Source organism: Drepanopeziza brunnea (genome assembly GCF_022702325.1).
Source record: "Drepanopeziza brunnea f. sp. 'multigermtubi' strain 214-2 chromosome Unknown ctg1, whole genome shotgun sequence".
Taxonomy (NCBI): domain Eukaryota; kingdom Fungi; phylum Ascomycota; class Leotiomycetes; order Helotiales; family Drepanopezizaceae; genus Drepanopeziza; species Drepanopeziza brunnea.
In genome coordinates this window covers 847,501-859,899 of record NW_027094064.1, presented here as the reverse complement: position 1 = coordinate 859,899, position 12,399 = coordinate 847,501, and the positions used below count along the sequence as shown (strand labels likewise).

At 50.4% G+C, this 12,399-nt stretch overlaps 5 protein-coding genes across 5 annotated transcripts in view; 3 read left to right on the top strand and 2 right to left on the bottom strand.

Moving 5' to 3' along the window:
* Positions 1–444: 444 nt before the first annotated feature.
* On the top strand, positions 445–1,807 carry L3040_000184 (mitochondrial 37S ribosomal protein uS5m; the record flags this gene model as incomplete). Its single annotated transcript, XM_007295208.1, has 2 exons — positions 445–1,534; positions 1,590–1,807. The coding sequence occupies 2 exons, from the start codon at positions 445–447 to the stop codon at positions 1,805–1,807; spliced, it is 1,308 nt and encodes a 435-aa protein (XP_007295270.1).
* Positions 1,808–2,210: 403 nt separating this feature from the next.
* L3040_000183 (uncharacterized protein) lies at positions 2,211–2,693 on the bottom strand (the record flags this gene model as incomplete). The annotated part of the gene is made up of 2 exons (XM_007295207.1): positions 2,211–2,402; positions 2,574–2,693. The coding sequence occupies 2 exons, from the start codon at positions 2,691–2,693 to the stop codon at positions 2,211–2,213; spliced, it is 312 nt and encodes a 103-aa protein (XP_007295269.1).
* An 897-nt stretch (positions 2,694–3,590) lies between these two features.
* L3040_000182 (uncharacterized protein) lies at positions 3,591–5,714 on the bottom strand (the record flags this gene model as incomplete). Its single annotated transcript, XM_007295206.1, has 3 exons — positions 3,591–4,095; positions 4,179–4,459; positions 4,509–5,714. 3 exons carry the CDS (start codon positions 5,712–5,714, stop codon positions 3,591–3,593), a joined length of 1,992 nt encoding a protein of 663 aa, XP_007295268.1.
* A 1,492-nt stretch (positions 5,715–7,206) lies between these two features.
* L3040_000181 (uncharacterized protein) lies at positions 7,207–7,675 on the top strand (the record flags this gene model as incomplete). Its single annotated transcript, XM_066155049.1, has 3 exons — positions 7,207–7,339; positions 7,421–7,490; positions 7,555–7,675. The coding sequence occupies 3 exons, from the start codon at positions 7,207–7,209 to the stop codon at positions 7,673–7,675; spliced, it is 324 nt and encodes a 107-aa protein (XP_066013111.1).
* Positions 7,676–11,086: 3,411 nt separating this feature from the next.
* Positions 11,087–12,399, top strand: part of L3040_000180 (uncharacterized protein) — a gene marked incomplete at both ends in the record, with an annotated part of 2,379 nt that continues 1,066 nt past the window's right edge. Inside the window, 5 exons of the mRNA XM_007295205.1 lie at positions 11,087–11,345; positions 11,403–11,433; positions 11,538–11,747; positions 11,800–12,058; positions 12,117–12,399. The exon at positions 12,117–12,399 is cut by the window's right edge and continues 242 nt beyond it. Of these exons, the coding sequence (XP_007295267.1) occupies positions 11,087–11,345; positions 11,403–11,433; positions 11,538–11,747; positions 11,800–12,058; positions 12,117–12,399 (1,042 nt within the window). The remainder of the gene's footprint in view (positions 11,346–11,402; positions 11,434–11,537; positions 11,748–11,799; positions 12,059–12,116) is intronic.

The following is a 12,399-nucleotide window of genomic DNA, read 5'->3' as shown; positions in this document are numbered from 1 at the left end:
CTCGAGTAAGATATAAGATGATGGGGTTCTTTGATGACATGGGACAAGACGGACACAAAAATAGCTTGAAAAACTGGCTCTGGGAGTAGACTCAAGTTCATGGCCTTGACGGCCTCAAAATAAAAACATGACACCCAGTCACGTTACTGGGATTTGGAGTCTGAATACGCTAGATTGCTGATTGACCACTCGGCCCAGCAGCGTGTTACTTTGAAATTGGAATCGAACCAAACGTTGCGTCTTTTGAATGCAAATGTTGACGTTCTGGATATATAGCGTGAAAGACCATGGCGGCTGAGACAGACAGACGCGCCTAAGCGCCAGCCCCAAATCAGCTAGCCGAGGAGAGCTTCAAAAATTATTCGATCAATCCAATAGCATGAACGCCAGCACCACCTAGGCCATTGAACGTTGCTTGGAGGATCCTCATATATTTCGGCAGTGATGAGCGTCTCACGGCCGGCGAGATGTCTTTTCTCCGTCTCTACGACACCGATATTTCGGCCACGCATACGATGTCGAAATTTCCACGCCTCCCCTAATGCCTGCGAACGGCGACGCCCGGGCGCGGGCCTGCGAAAACCCGCCCGCGCAGTGTTCAAGAACTACACGCAGGAGGAGAGGGCCCTGCTGGCGAAGAAGTATACGCCGGAGCAGATCGAGGCCATTGAGGCCGGAGAGGAGGCTGTCAGCCCGGAGGACCTCCACACTCGTGGTGTGATTCGGACGGACCTGGGCGGGCTGCCGTATCTCGATGACCTGAGCGAGACTCGCTCTGTGTTGGATAGGTCACAGAGGTACACGGGGCCGGTTGATGCCAATCCCAGGCTGATGACCTTCGAGGAGATGGACAAGAACTGGACGGCAGTAGAGGAGCAGTTCAAGAGGGAGAGAGACGCAGAATGGCTCATAAATCCGCCGCCAGAGGAGGAGGGGGCAGAAGCGCTCGATCCAAATGGGAATCCCTCCTCCCCTGGATCAAAGTACAGGCGGGACAACCTGAGTCGCCTGGATTACATGGTTATTGAGGATCGGCTGTCTTCGTTCACAGGCGCAAAAGGAGAGGCTATACCGAGGGAACACGAGATCGACTTCACAGCTCCAGGCATGCCCAAAAAGTTTCTCTTAGATGATGGGGTCAAGAATACTGCGAAAACAGAGGCAGAAATAGAAAACGAGGCGGACCCTCGGGATCCTGATGGCCTGTACAACCGCCTGATCAAACAAACCGGCCTCACGCTGGACGAAATCTATGAATACAAGATTAAGATCCTGGTCAGGCATCGTGTCGTCAACCAGACCCGTCTGGGCAAGATTGCGAGTATCTACTGTCTCGCCATTGCAGGAAACGGGAAGGGCATGTTGGGCATTGGAGAGGCCAAGGGGCAGGAGACGGAGGAGACGCAGCAGAATGCCCGGGTCGCTGCAATTCGCGCCATGCGGCCTATTCCTCGCTACGAGGAGCGGACGATTTTCGGAGAGGTGGACGGGAAGGTGTCTGCTGTTGAAGTGAAGCTCATGTCGCGGCCGCCAGGTATGTGTGACATTGCCCCAGCACATCTCAGACTCTTGTTGACATATATACACAGGATTTGGTCTCCGCTGCCAGCATCTCATCTTCGAAATGGCGCGCGCAGCAGGCATCCACGACCTGGCCGCCAAAGTGCCCCGCTCACGCAACAAGATGAACACAGTCAAGGCGACCTACCAAGCCATGATGAAGCAGCGCATACCTGACGAGATTGCGCGCGGCCGGGGGAAGAAGCTGGTCGATGTGCGGAAGGTGTATTATGGAGGTCATGTATAATGAAATCTGATCTGTACATTTGGAACCAACCCCCGCGGGCCCTGTTGTTGTAGGATTATGGGAGCATGGACGGCGCATAGCGAAGCATGGGGAGATGGGCAGACAACGTAGAGTTGAGTAGAGTAGAAGATCTTGCCCGAAATCCCACCCTTCTTCTGTCCTCGTTTTCCTTCTGGGTATCTCTAGTTGCAAAACGCCGCGATGCCCCCGCCCTCTCTGTCTCTCTGTATACCGTGTACGCGTCCGTCCCATCCATCCATCCATCAATTCGCAGACCGTTCCTCAACCTATCCTCCCACACCCCGACAATTCGATTCACCTCTCCTCCCACTCCTCTACATCCACATTCAACCCCAACCCCGAATCCAAATCCAGCAGCTCCTCCTCCCCCCAGCCCTCCTCCTCAGCCCTCCTCCTGGCCGCCCTCCCCCTCCCCCTCGCCCTCCCCCGAGTAAATCTCCTGCTGCAGCACAATACTATACACGCTCGCCTTCAGCAGCGTAAACACCAGACTCGTCTTGCGCTCCAGCTGCCGCAGCCCGTCCAGAACTTCGGCCGTCGGCTGTCCGGCCATGTTGTCGAGGATGCTAGCGAGCTGGACAGAGGGGGGCCCGAGGGGGGGCGTATTGTCAGCTTGCTTGCTTGCTTGCCCTCTTATTGTTTACATATATTTGGTTTTGGTTTTGAGGGTAGGGGGCAGATGAGGGAGCAGATGAGGGGGAAGAAGGAGGCAGCTCGATGAGACGAAGGGGACGCATACACACACCTTCTTCATATTCTCCGCCAGCCGCTCGTACTCATCCAGAACGTCCTGCTCGAGCGGGGAGAGCTCCTCCTCTGCGTCTGCTGGGGGGGCCGGGGGGTGAGCCGATTCGGCGACGTCCATGATCTTTTTTTTTTTGCAAGAATTTCTTTCTTTCGGGATGTCACGAAAATAATCAATCCCTTTTTTCCTTTTTTTTTTTCTTTTTTTTTTTTCTTCGTTTTGGGCGTGTACGGATATGTGTGTGCGGCGTGCTTTTGGGTCGAGAAGGAAATGGGGAGAGAGAGAGAGAGAGAGAGAGAGAGAGAGAGAGAGAGTCTCTACCTGGCTTGCTGCTACTTCGTAATGCGTTTCCTTCTTTTTCTTTTTCTTCTCGCGAGAGATTAGAAAGATTCATTCGAGTTTCGGTCTACGGAAGTTTATAGGTACACACAGCGCGTGGGCGAAGGAAGGAAGCGGGGCTGTCTCACTTATTTACGCCAACTCATTCGAGTTTGGATTTTTCTTTTCCCCCAGTCGACGACGCGTCGATTCGGCGCGTAATACTGAATGAATTCTTGTTATGCGGACCCCCCACCCCCCACTACATCACTATCACAATCACCCCACACGTGACCATCATCTATCTATTCCTAAATTTTACTTCCCAGCAAATGTCTAGATGCACCCGTGCAAAATTGGAAGCGTTAGCGATTTGGGGAAAGCAGAGTAGGATTTTCATGAGGGAGAGGAGCCATTCATTAGTCAAGACAGACAGATAGACAGATGTTGAGCTACCTACCTAGATCCGTAGATACCCCTCTTGATTACCACGCCGAAGACTACTTTACACCCATCCCAAAAGCCAGAGCGAACGGGGGATACAAAAAAAAAAAAAAAAAAAAAAAAAAAAAAAGATGCAAAAGTCCGAGCAAGAAAATCTCCCCTTGACTTCCTTCCCTTCCTTCCCTTATCTTGATTTCATATCTCCAGCAAAAAAAAAAAAAAAAAAAAAAAAACACACACACACACACACACATTTCAACTGAGCAGTTCCAGATCCTCCATGATCGTCCGATCCTCAATCATACTCCGCATAACCTCGTCCTCGCTTAGATCCGCCCAGAAGCCGACCTCCGCAGCCTGCTTCTTGCCCGCGTAAATCTCCTGCGCAACGCCCTTGACCTGGCCGAATGCCTTCCCGGCCGAGGGCCAGATCTGCCACAGGGTTTTCAGGGCCCCGGTGTTCAGGCGGAGCTGCTGCTTGAGATCGTCGTCGTGGACCAGGGGCATGAGGCAGGACCAGCACGAGAGGTGGACGATAGAGGCGAGGGTCACGACGCAGGTGAAGAAGTGGGTGTGCTTGACGAGCGGGAAGGGCAGCTGGATGAGTTTGGAGATGTCCTGCGCGGCTTGGATGGTCTTGGCGGCGTGGATGTTGTAGGAGACGCCCGGCGTGACGGCTTTGTGCGGAGCGCAGGAGGTGACATTGCGCGCGACGCTCGAGTCGAGCTCGGAGGCTTCGCGGTGGAGGAGGATTGTTGTGCTGCCGTTGGTCAGTGCTCGCTTACGGACTGGGCTTGTGTGTATGTAGACGGGTGAGCTAGAAGAGACGGGGGAACAGCTTACGCTTCGGTGATCATGTGGGCTTGGAAGAGCATCTCGTCCAGTTGGCCTTCGGGGCTGACGACTGTCTTCTTGGTATCTGGTAGGTGCAGTCTCCAGTTAACGAGATGTGCATCTACTCTATCCATGGCAGGCTCGTCGGAGGGTAAAGTTGCCTGAGACTGGAGGACTCTTCCGAGATTTCGGATAGCTGCGATTCGATACGCGAAAGAGGAGTATGAGAAATCCCTTCCATCGAAAGATTCATCATCGAAGTCTTGGATGGAGTGGGCGTGTGGTATATTCTAGAATTGTCAGTAGATAGGTTATATCCCAACGAGATACATGACTTACCCCAGATATATACTCCCTCTCCTCGCAGGGCAGGAGTACATCGGCGTCGATATCTTTCATGCGGAACGTGCTCTTTTGATGAACACCGGCAATCATGCCGTCTGTGATGTACAGTTCCCACCACGTTCGACGCCAACTCTCTTCCAGGACCTCTAGTCCGCCTCCATTCATGATCGCGAACTCGCGCTTGTTCATACCCAACTCCAGAGCGGAATTTTGAGCATCGACGAGGATCTGCAGTGCTTTCTCCTGGTAAGTATATCCATCGAGACCCACGGCAAGGATGAGCATTGCCTGGACCCTGAAGCCATCTTTCGGGCAGTCTGTTTGATAAATCGAGCGTTCTGCGTCAAGACCGAGCGCTACAGTCGGGGCTTGAGATACATAGAAGGAGCCTACATATCGCATAGCCGCTTCGAGGTAGCCTACCGGCTTCTCCTTCCTAAGCGAGAAGTAGCTGGCTCGAGGGAGGCAAAATGGATGAGCCGGGTAAAAATGGTAATAGAAGGCCTCGATACACCGTTCTCGGAGATCCAGTCCTGTCGGTTGGGCTCTCGGGTCAAAATTTACCACTTCCTGGCCGATATCAAAGAGCGGCAGGTCGACCGGCCGAGGAAGGGTCATCATTCTGTGATCAGGAGGCGTGGCTAGACCACTGGCAACATTGGGAGTGTCCCTCACGGCTTGTCCAATAGGGCGTATATGAGGACATCTTACATCGGCGGCGGCGGCGGCGGCGGCGGTGGGAACAGCAGTAGCAGCAGTCATGACTGAGGAGGCTTTGTGATGAGTGCCATTGCGTCGGGGGCCTTTGAATCCGCGGCGGCTTCGCACGTACTCACACTCGAAGCTGTTGGAGGAGCACCTCGTGCATGGCTGGAGCCCGTCGCATTTAAGGTGCTTGCTGCGACACTGCACGCATGCTGAAGCGACGGCGGCCCGCTCCTTTTCTTTTGCCGTCGTCGACTGTGACGGCGACTGCGATTGCGAATTCGGCCGGATGCTGGGTGAAGCGGATGTGATGGGTGCATGTCGCTCGGCACCAGGACGGTCAGGGCCCAATGCGTCGCCCGAACAAGGGGGGGATACTTTGGGCGGGTCCGGTTCGGCAGCAGGACAACTGATACTGAGACTGAGACTGTGGTGATTGCTGGTAGCTGGTAGTGGGCCTATATTCAAGTACGAGGCGCTCGTCGACCAAGACATGGCCTGGATGATAGGGTCTGGAGCGAGACGCGCTGTACGGTGGATAATCCAGGAGACAGGATGCAACAGGCCTCCGTTGGCGAGGTCCCCGAGCAATATATTGTATTTAATTATCTGGGTGAGTTGTATTGTCAATGCGGCTGACTGCTAGGATACTTGTTGAGCGCTTCGATTCCTCTCTTTCTATCGCGACCTCGGCTTTCGATAAAGCCACGGATCAGATCGAGTCTTTGTTGTCTTTCTTTGCGTGGTTGTTCGGGTCCAGTCGTCGTCGTCTATGTAGATGCCACACCCAATCTATTTATGATTGCGAGCGTCCTGGACGCTTATTCCATTATCTGATCTTGCCATATATGTACAGCTGAGCTGCTGCTATGGGGAGGACCGTGTCTCTTGGTGCTACCAGCAATGGGCGCACCAAAGGCAGATCGTCTTATTCCGCACCATCTCATCTGATGCATTACTTATTAGTCCGATCTTACTGGAAAATCGAATAAGCTCATAGGATTCCAGTCAATGCTCAGAGATCGAATAGCCATAAGCGAACATGTACCGGTATCCATTCCAGTAGAGAGTCGAGACGTCCTTTTCTTATTTTTATTTTCTTCTACTTGCCATGATGTTTTCCAAGTGACCATTAGAGATTACTCGTCCGTGGCCAGGCAGGCCGTCCCGACGTAACGAGCATTTCCTGAGGCATTGCAAGTGGAGAACATAGACTTGGGAAAGCTGTACGACTCCAAGTCTGTAAGTAAACAAGAAGTTGGTAAGGATCGGCAACCCACCGTGGGGGGAACAGGGTGGCGCCCCCAGTGTACATATGAAACTCAATAACTCCAAGGATTACCACGTAGAATTAACGAGAGGCATGCATAGCCATAAGTACTGTACAAGTACAGCTAAAGCCTGTCGTGCGTCCAGAAAGCTCATCACGCAGAAGCTACCTGAGTACAAGTGATGTATTTACAGTAGCTGCTTGGTTTCATGCAGTGTCAGTTGCGAAGCACTAAAGCTACTTCGGAGTCTTTATCCCACAGAATGTGGCGTTCGGGCCTTCTTAAGGTTATTGATATTTAAGCGAGCATCTACTGTATCCCGCTGTTGACCTTGAAGATACTACGTACTACGTACTTAGGCCTGTACCGTGGTAGTATGTAATAGCTCTGAAACCTCCTTTAATCAATACGAAAGCGACTAGTCTATTACGACTAACGTAAAATACCACGGTACAGGCGTAAGTATTACCCCTCGAGTGTGCCTCAAAAGTTTAGTTCCCACTATAAACCCCCTGGTTACCCTACCCTCAAGGGGTAATACTTTCGCCTGGGACGTAGTAGAAACACGTTAAAAGTTTATGTTATTTATAAGTTTACCAAAATATATTTAACTGTCGTCCAAATCCGCTTGAGACAAATATCCGTCGTACATTTTTTATTTTTTATTCTTAGCATCTATTCATCAAGAGAACTGGTTTCCCTTCAACTTATCGAATATGATGTTTATCAACAATATCGTCGCCGCAGCTATCTTAGCAGCTTCTGCCGTAACTGCAAGGAATATTACGCTTTGCGAAGATCCTGATTTTAAAACATGCCATTATCCCGATGCACCAGTTAATTATTGCAGTTAGACACACCTCTTTTCGACTCTTTTTTTTTTTTTAAAAAAAATCGATTTCCTTTGAAAGAAAGCTAACAAGCTTGAAGTTTATACTCCTCTTATTTCGGATACAACTAGCTCTTTAGATACCGGAGGTGCAACATGCGAGTTCTTCGTGTAAGCATTCAATCTAATCTTTAACAACTTGAATTTTTCTAAATAGCTGATCTTAAATATCTAGTGATTTTGGTTGCTTTCCAAAGTCCGAATCTTTTAATTATACCGGCCAGATTAAGGAATTCGGGCTTCAGCCCGGACTTGAGCACTTCGACAACACGATCTCCTCTTTCAAATGCCGATAGAAAGCTATTCTCTATTGCATATAGCTTTGGCAAAATGAAGTAGTTGCAGAGACGTTAAGCGAGAGAAGCATTGTTATGCATTTCACTCTTTCTGCTTAAGTATTATATAGCTAGCTACGTACGCTATCAAAACAAATGAAACTTCCATACTTCGTACAAGTCCAAAGCCGAGCCTTCCTATATAATAAAAATATTTAAAAGCCTTTAAAGAGTAAATACTACTACGTCCCAGGCGTAAGTATTACCCCTCGAGAGTGCCTTAGAAGTTTAGTTTCCACTTTAAACCCCCTGGTTTCCCTATCCTCGAGGGGTAATACTTAGGCCTGTACCGTGGTAAGTTGATCCTTCAGTTTGTGGTTTACTGGAGAGGGAAGTTTGCACAGGTCTCGTCTCACAATCGTGGTAGTTGCAATTGATGAAGTTGACGCGTTCTATAATCTGATCGATGCTGGGACCAGGGGTGTGAGCAGTATAGGGACTCGTGAGGGATGCGGTCAGAAGGATTTCTATGGGTGAGTGAAGGTGTGGGGAGTTCGAGCAAGCTACGAAGTGAAAGATGATACCCATCAACCATAACAGTCGGTAGATTATCCTGCATGTATAACAACCTACCCTGCGTTCCGGAATCGAAATTCAAGATTTGCCCGGTGATGTTTCCTCTCCAGTTCTCGCTTACAAAAAACAGTATACTCTTTGCGAGACTTGCTGGAGCAACTGGGTTCTTCAGTGCAGTTCTATATCCTGTCGGCATGAGCAACTAGAAGCATACTCTTTTCCCGCACGTCGCCTGAGCAACCTGCCAAAGATGACTCGGGTTCTCTACGCATCCCTTTTGAAATTGAGAGCATCCACGACCACTTGCTACATTACTTACCTAGCCCCGGGTCAGATCCTGTTCGCGTCGTCCGTCAAGATCTTTACCAAAGCGGCATGGATGGCACTCTTTTCCACAGAGTAATACGCGTTGCCCTAGAATAACCACACTCACTTCCCACGATCACCACCCCGACGTTCCGCGGTTTCCTCTCGATATCCACTTTGACATGCTCCCTCAGCTGCCTCAGCTACGTCCTTGCAATCAAGAAAGTACCCTCGTCGTCAATACAGTGTGTTCTCCTCCATTGCTCGCCCTCCATGTCCGCGAGACTTTCATAGCGTGGTAGGAGGGACTAGTCGAGGGAGGCGAGTGTAATACCGGTACAGCAAGGTATGTGTCCGAATGACTCGGCTGCGAGGGCGGAAGTATTGGTGAGAGTTCCTTCGGAAGATATACCGCAGGGAAAGAATTGGTATTTTTCATAGGTGTAGAATTCGGAGGAGGGACGGAGGAGGGCGTTCGTCACGTTGGCACGGGCAGGTAGTAGTAGTAGCTATGACTTTGGATGGGCCTATGCACAGCCCCCGACCCGCGAGTAAGTAATAAGAACGTGGGTATGTTCAAGGTTGAGCGAGAGATCCATGGGTACCGGTACTGTAGCTGTTGGTTGTCGAGAGGAAGTATGAAAGTATAGTCTGAGAGAATGGCCCAGACAGAAGAGAAGGGCTACTAGTTGTAGTTGTATGTGGAGATGTCGATACCGTATGAGAAATGCGAACGCCGGCCGGTAAGTAAGCCGATAGATACGAGGAAGATGCCCGGAGCCCGGACATGGATCATTGTTGTCGCCGAGATCCATTATTTTCCACACGTGATTCGGCCCGGGGCGTCTCCTCGCGTCTGTGCAAGGTCGCCGAAAGGAAATGCTTCAAAGTAACCGCCATCCGCCAACCGATTTCGTGGAAATCGTGGTACGATGCCGCACCGCGACTTCTTAGTACAACACCGACACCCAGTTTCAGATTCGATCATTCGACCATCCGATCGTTCAATCATTTGATCGTGCCCTCTGCCGAAAATAATAAATATTCTTGTATTTCATCTGATCACGCTTGAACATCTGCCGGCCGGTACGGGATCTGGATTGTACTTTAGGTTTCGATAGGATTAGTCATCATTTCCGACCGAGGATACCTTTTCTAGCCTTCTGAACGGCTTTCGTAGGCTGTTTTAGATAGGTACTACTGTACTACAACTAGGTCTAACTAACCTTTTTTAAGTGGGTCAATGTGGATCCATGGGTCTTTTATTTTTAAATTGACGACGGGGGAGCCCGAGACAGCTGGATACGAAGATACTACGTAGTTGTAGATATGGACGTGGATCGCGTTCTTCTGTTGTTTGTTTGAAGTCAATTATTTTCCTCTCATTCGCTTCGTTGCCTTGACTTTGGGCTTTGTCTGTCCCTCACCGGTCGTACTTGGTCCAGACCGTTGGGGCTGTATTCGTACCACGACGTTGAACACATACGGTTATGGTACAACACGGCAGCTACCAACTCTGATTACTATGACGCCCTATTTTTGACCATCCATTTCAGTCTCTATCGTCGATTAGATTGACGAGCGAGCAGAATATCACAGTTCTGCAATGCTATTACTTCGTAGTATTGCTTGCTTGTTATGAGTGCTTACCTACCAACAAGATATCCTTTGATTGGCATAGAAGGTCGGCGACCAAACCCTAGTCAGTGGGCATACCTCCCCTAGGTTTGGGCATCCTTTCTTGGTAGAAGTGTAGTAAGAGAGGACTTGAAACTCTGAGGCAAAAAAAAAGGACGCCTCTAATAGGTAGAATAAGTCGCTGTAATCGGCATTTAGTTTGTATCGGGGACCAAGTCAAAGCTTAATTCATTGTCTTGTATCGTGTTGTATTGTAAGCGGGTAGGGTAAGCAAGAATGAGCGGAAGATTGCAGCATTGGGCTTTGAGGCAGCCATCCTTATACTTATATCTGGGAGTACATCCCACTTACAATAACAACATCAGACTTCTCTCAGCCTCACCATCGAGCTACCGTCTGCGTCTGATATCCTCTATTTAATCGGCGCAGTCACACAGGTCACAGATACATTAAAGGGTGAAAGGAAAGGAAGGTACTAACTGGTTGGCAACTGTGCCACTACCACTGCAACTGCAACTGCCACTGCCGCCGTCACTGCCACCGTCGTCGCCGCCGCCGCCGCATACTCAAAATTCCTTGAACGTTCCTGCCACCTCTGTCCGGATATCTACCTAGGCTTAGACCGCATCCGGACTAGTGTGTTATCTGTCGGCGGTCAAGGTGAATTCATTTCTTCTCCCTTCTCCTTGACCTATTCGGCCTTCATCTTCCATTCTCCTCATCCTCTTCAACCTCCTTATCCTCCTCAACCTCCTCATCCCCCTCTCCCTCCTCAGCCTTAAGCTCAACCTCACTATCCTCGTTGTCCTTCTCTCTAATCATCCCTTGGTTTCTTCCCAGCTGCACACACGGGTACAGGTACAGCTGCAACTACCTAGCTCTACGACCTTTCGGTCCCCAACCTGAGACACTATGAACTCCGACACGATGCCACCCACGTCAGGTGTCCCAGCTTCCGAGGTGGACCTAATACGGAAGGAGAGTGAGAGTGGCCCCTTTCCTGACCAGCTCGACGATGATATCGAGCGCTCGGGCGGAAATGACGATGCCCATATCCTGAATACGACGGTCACGAGCTTCGTCTGGCGCGAGATCACGGTTACGGTGAAGGACACCAAGACCGGAGAGCCCAAGGCTATTCTTGATAAAATCGAAGGCGTTGTCCGAGCTGGTGCGTCCATTATACAGTCTGCCATACTACGCAGTGGAGATCCTGACTGAGCTGCAGGAGAGGTATGCGCCCTAATGGGTCCGAGTGGGTAAGTAGCAAGCAAGAATGCCCATCATACACTTCTCTATAAAGCCTTGAGAACCCCCCAAGACTATCATGAAGACGCAGTCGCTGACTTCCCGGCTCATCAAGATCTGGAAAAAGCACACTTCTAAACGTCCTCGCTCATCGAGAGGCATCGTCTGGAGCACGAGTGGAGGGAGTCACTCTGGTCAATGGAGCCAGCCCGTCGACCACCGCATTCCGACGATTAAGCTGCTATGTCGAACAAGAAGATGCCCTCATTGGATCCTTGACAGTCCGAGAGACTTTACATTTCGCAGCCCGCCTCGCTCATAAGAAGTAAGATCTTTGTTGAGCTGTTATGGATCCCACCAGACTGACACTTGCCAAGCTCCCTTACCAAGACTGAACGAATCAAGCGGATTGATGCCTTGATCGAGTCTTTCGGCCTGCGCCACCAACAACACACCTTGATAGGAACACCGATTCGGAAAGGTATCTCTGGGGGCCAAAAGCGTCGCCTGTCCGTCGCGGCGCAGCTCATCACCGCACCCAAGATCTTGTTTCTGGACGAGCCAACAAGTGGTCTTGACTCCGCTGCCAGCTTCGAAGTCATATCATACATCAAGAATGTGGCGAAGAGAAATAACGTAGGTCGTTACTCGAGATGGGATCTGTAATAGGCAGCAGAACTAACAGCCTGCACAGTTGATTGTCATTGCTAGCATTCATCAGCCGTCAACAAAAACCTTCGAGACGTTTGACAAACTGCTTCTCCTATCCGGTGGCAAGCCTTTCTACTTTGGTTCAGTCGAGGGTGTCGAGCCTCACTTCCATTCTTTAGGTCGCTCGATTCCAACCCGTACCAACCCTGCGGAGTTCCTCCTTGACATGATGAATGTAGACTTTGCGAGTGACCAGGATTCAGCTCAAGAAAAGCTCCTCCAGGTGCAATATGAGTGGACCATATCACCAAAGGCTCGCGACGTTG